Genomic DNA, 4,401 nt, shown 5'->3' on the forward strand with positions numbered 1-4,401 from the left:
AGCTTTGGCCACATTGCAAAGAATGCCAAGGTCTGCTGAAATGATGCCTGCCAGGCTGTTCCTGCAACACCCGCTCCCCCAAGGGCAGCCAAGAAAAATGTGGGTCTTGGTGTTGCAGGATGCACTTACAGCTTCAGCTAACGCCTCCTCCTTTCAGGGCCTGGGCTCTGCAGTTTAGCACAAGGCGGAGAAGTGGCCCTTACAGGAACACAGCCCCCCGCCAGACTGGCACCCCTGCATCTGATCGCGCTGTCCCCGGCTGTGTCCCCCTTGGCAGCTGTTGGGGGGTCCTTACCGTTGTCACACCGCCAGTTGATGTTGATGCAGCGCCCGTTGTTGCAGGTGAACTGCGTCAAGGGGAAGCAGGTCGGGTAGGCTGCGGAGGAGGCAGAGGCACAGTCAGGGTGGGGAGATACCCTGTACCCCAATGTCCACGCCTGGCCCCACTGATGTCTCTGCCCCACAGTGGGGTGAGGAGCAGTGCTCCCCCAAATGGCCTTGTGCTCCCAGCACTCCCCCTCCAGCTCACCGCACGAGGCAGACTCGTCGGAGCGGTCCCCACAGTCATCGTCCAGGTCACACGTCCAGGAGATGGGGATGCAGCGCCCACTGGCACAGGAGAACTGGTTGGGGGAGCAGGTCCGAGCTGGCCCAGGGAGAGACAGAAAGCGCTTAGTAGCTGGTGGTGCATTGCTTTGCTGGGGGAGAGGTGGGGAACAACCCCCGCCGGGGCTCCTGCGAGGCACAGGCGCAGAAGCCAATCTAGCTGCAAGGTGGGCAGCAGGGAGCCTTGGCAGCAAGGCCCCGAAACCTCAGCCCTGCAGCATGTAGGGAACAGCGAAGGCTGCAGCTCGGCACAGCAGTGTGAGCTCTCCCTCTGTTCCCTCTGCAGGATGAGGCAGGCTCCTCACCCGAGCAGGTAGAATTGGACTCGTCCTCGTTGTTCCCGCAGTCGTTGTCCCCGTCGCAGAGCCAGCGGTTGGGGATGCAGCGGTTGTTCTTGCACTTGAAACGGTCTGAGGGGCAGGTGTGCTGGTCTGCAGGGGAAACGCGTGCTCAGGGCCTGCCCTTCTCTATCCCATGCCCATTCCCCCTCCACGTCTGGGGGACAGAAAAACTGAGACAGAAAAGGGCAGGGAGCCTCAAACAAACTGGGGATCCAGGATCCTAATCACCATCTCCCCCCTGAATTGCTCAAGCCTGCTCCCCTCCTAGAGCTGGGGAAGGGACACAGGGGCCCTGGCTGCCCAACCCCGTCCCAGCCATTGGCCACACACCTGGGGGGAGCTTAGCCCGAATCCTGCCACCCCAGGAGTGCGTAAACCCCTATCCCGCCGTACAGGAGGCAGCTACGTACGGCAGAGCTCGGGGGCTTCGTCACTGTTGTCCAGGCAGTCATTGTCCCCGTCGCATTTCCAGCGCTCCTGGATGCAGCGGTTGTTCTTGCAGGCAAACTCCCCGGGCTGACACTGTGGAGGGGGGATGTAGGACGGGTTGGCTGGCAAGGGAAAAGCAAAGGGAGGGGATAATTTTAACCAAGTGCAGCAGCGAGGACAGTCCTGTGTCCCCAGGCTAACAGGATGTCTACATGACTGCCCAGCAGCCCCGAGAGTGTACACAGACACTCCTGCCCATGTGCACCAGCTCCTGGGCACAAAACAAGAAGGTGCAGCCCACGATCGAGGGGGCTCAGCCTGCATGCATGGACCGCACCAGCAGAGCTTCACCCCTCTCACATAAGCTGGTGAAACACATCACTGCCCAGGCTCCCAGCCCTGAACCTGGCTCTTCCCCAAGTTGACAGCAGAGTGAACCTGCCCCGACTGTGCGAGCAGTATCAGACACGGTTGCACAGAAGCTGTGCAGCGATCCCCACCAGGGATTTCCACCCATTCCGTGGACAGGTGGCTGTCCTGCTGCCACCGTGCGAGAGGAGGAACTGGAGCTGTTAACGTGACTTGTCTGCAAGCTCCCATGGGTGCAGGGAGCACCCACCTCCCTGAGCCCCGGGCCAGCCCTGCACCGCGTGAGGCATCAGGGCTGATGTGCCAGAGCGGAGCCCTAGATCCTGTGTCCCTACCCATCGCCCGGGGAGAGGGGGTCCCCAGTGGGCAGCCTACCCTGGCAGGTGACAGAGTCTGAGCCCAGGATCTGGTCCTCAGCACAGGCACACTGACGGCCCCAGGGGGTGGCCAGGCACAAGCTGCTGCAGCCACCGTTGTTCACGCGGCACTTGTTGGAGCCCACTGTGGAGGCAAGGCAGGGGTAACGAGATGGGGACTTCAGCACCCAGGGAACCCTGCTGACCCACAGCGGGCTGCTGGGTGCTCTCGGCCCCCTGGACTCCCTCAATAGGCTCCACAGTTGGAACCCAGCTGGAAACCCCAGTTCATGAGGCCATGCAAGGCAGTGGGGACCCATCAGGAGACACAAAGCCTGGCTGAACTAGCCAGGAAGCCTGGCAGGCATGGAGGGAGGGGGAGAAAAAGAGAAAAGGCTGGAAGGGCAGGGGATGAGTGATAGCAGGGTTTACAGAAAGACAGCATGCATGGGGATAGACAGACAGGCAGGGATATGGCCAAGAGGAAGGCTGGGCACTTCCTCAGCCGCCGGTGCCCAGTCCCATCCCTCTTCCAGCCCCCCTGTTCCCTCGTGCACGGCAGGTCCTGGCGGTGCCAGGCAGAGGTGGCCCCAGCACCTTGCTGCTGCTGTGCATCATACATCCGGATCTCGAAGATGGGCGGGCGCTCGTTCCGGAGCAGGCTCACCACCTTGGAGGCCTGGTCCAGCCGGTAGATGCTGCCGCTGCGGTACTCGGTCCAGAAGAGGAAGTTGCTGTAGTGGCACAGCCCAAAGGCGTGATTCAGCTCAGGGCCCTCGTACACGATCTGTGGGTGCAGGGAAGTGGAGAGGCTCGTTGTTAGCTGCAATGGGTGCCCAGGGAAACCCCACGTGGCAGGACAGGGCAAGGGACATTGGAAGGGGAGAAGAGGGGACAGGCAGCAGGGGAGCGTGGCTGAACATGGCCAGCCATCCACTGAGCAGACCCACAGCAGATGCAGTCAGCTGAGGCAATGGCTCGGCTGCCCATGGCCCCAAGTCTCCAGCGATCAGCATCCGAAAGCCCACGGGGCCTGCACTTGCCTTCCGCTCGGTGCCATTGAGATAGACCATCTCGATGCGGTCATAGAAAGCATCCACCCAGTAAAGGATCTTGGCTGGGATGTCCAGGCTCAGCCCATTGGGCCACAGGACGGTCTTGGAGGTGATGAAGATGTTGCGGTTGGAACCGTCCATCCAGGCTCTCTCGATCTTGCCCCTCTTGCTGTCTTTGGGATCCTCCTCCCAATCTGTCCAGTACATCCACCTGCCACAGACACTAAGCTGTTACAGATGCAGATGAGCCAGGCTCGGAGCCCGCCCCACCACTGATCTGAAGAGCAACTGGTTCTGCCTCCACACAACCAGGTGTGAATGCTCTGGCTGCTCGCGGAGCGGCTGACACGAAGCAGCAGGCAGGTCCTGCCGCCCTGTGCCGACAGCTAGACCCCAGCCCAACACAACAGCCCGACGGCCCTCCCACCCACGCCAGCACCACCGAGCCCAGGCTGAAGCTGCCGCGCAGTGCGGAGCTGCTGCCATCACCACAGCCGGAGCTGCTGCCCGGCCCTGCTGTCACAGCTTGTGAGCCACTGCAAATGCTCAGAGACGCAGCGACCGCCATGCAGAGCTGGGGACCCAGCCACCAGCTCTGCTGGACCCTGCTGTGGGCAGGAGCAGCTGCGCCCTCCCACGAGCCAACTCTGACCACCCAGGCACCCACACCCGTTCAGGGGGTCCACCACGATCGCTCGGGGATGGGTCATCTTCCCCTCGATCAGTGTCTTCCGCGTCTGGGCAGCCTTCTCCAGCCGAGCCACGCTGATGGTCTTTTTGGGGCCATCATCCGTCCAGTACAGGTTGTTCCCCATCCAGTCCACAGCAATCCCTTCCACGTTGTGGATGCCTTTGGGGAAAAGCAGCAGCAGGCACTCATCACCAGGGCTGCACGGCAGCAGGAAGATGAGAAGCGGAAGCGACAGCCCCATATGATTCACAGTGCATTCGGCATCTCCCAATCCCCACTCAAACCAACAGGGATGACGACGGCCCCCCGTCCCAGTGCAGGCAGCTCCCCCAGAGGTACCGCAGCCACGGGGAGCCTGGGCTGGAAAAAGTCAAATCCAGGAGCATCCTCAGCTGGCAGCGTGGGGATGGATCAGCCATGGCACTGAGCCCCAGGGACCCTGAGGATCCCCCATCCCTCCCTCCTCCTCCCACCTGAGCAGGTTGGGCTGGGCCAGCTCAGGCAGGAGGGGGACATCCAGGGACAGGGGTCCCTCTCCCGCCTCTGCTGGGGCA

At 62.0% G+C, this 4,401-nt stretch overlaps 1 protein-coding gene across 1 annotated transcript in view; it reads right to left on the reverse strand.

Moving 5' to 3' along the window:
* Positions 1-295: 295 nt before the first annotated feature.
* Positions 296-4,401, reverse strand: part of LOC104622492 (low-density lipoprotein receptor-related protein 1-like) — a gene marked incomplete at both ends in the record, with an annotated part of 8,828 nt that continues 4,722 nt past the window's right edge. Inside the window, 8 exons of the mRNA XM_010289299.1 lie at positions 296-376; positions 530-646; positions 912-1,037; positions 1,358-1,498; positions 2,121-2,246; positions 2,699-2,888; positions 3,145-3,367; positions 3,826-4,006. Of these exons, the coding sequence (XP_010287601.1) occupies positions 296-376; positions 530-646; positions 912-1,037; positions 1,358-1,498; positions 2,121-2,246; positions 2,699-2,888; positions 3,145-3,367; positions 3,826-4,006 (1,185 nt within the window). The remainder of the gene's footprint in view (positions 377-529; positions 647-911; positions 1,038-1,357; positions 1,499-2,120; positions 2,247-2,698; positions 2,889-3,144; positions 3,368-3,825; positions 4,007-4,401) is intronic.

The sequence above is a fragment of the Phaethon lepturus genome, unplaced genomic scaffold (assembly GCF_000687285.1).
Source record: "Phaethon lepturus isolate BGI_N335 unplaced genomic scaffold, ASM68728v1 scaffold33750, whole genome shotgun sequence".
NCBI classification, from domain to species: Eukaryota; Metazoa; Chordata; class Aves; order Phaethontiformes; family Phaethontidae; genus Phaethon; species Phaethon lepturus.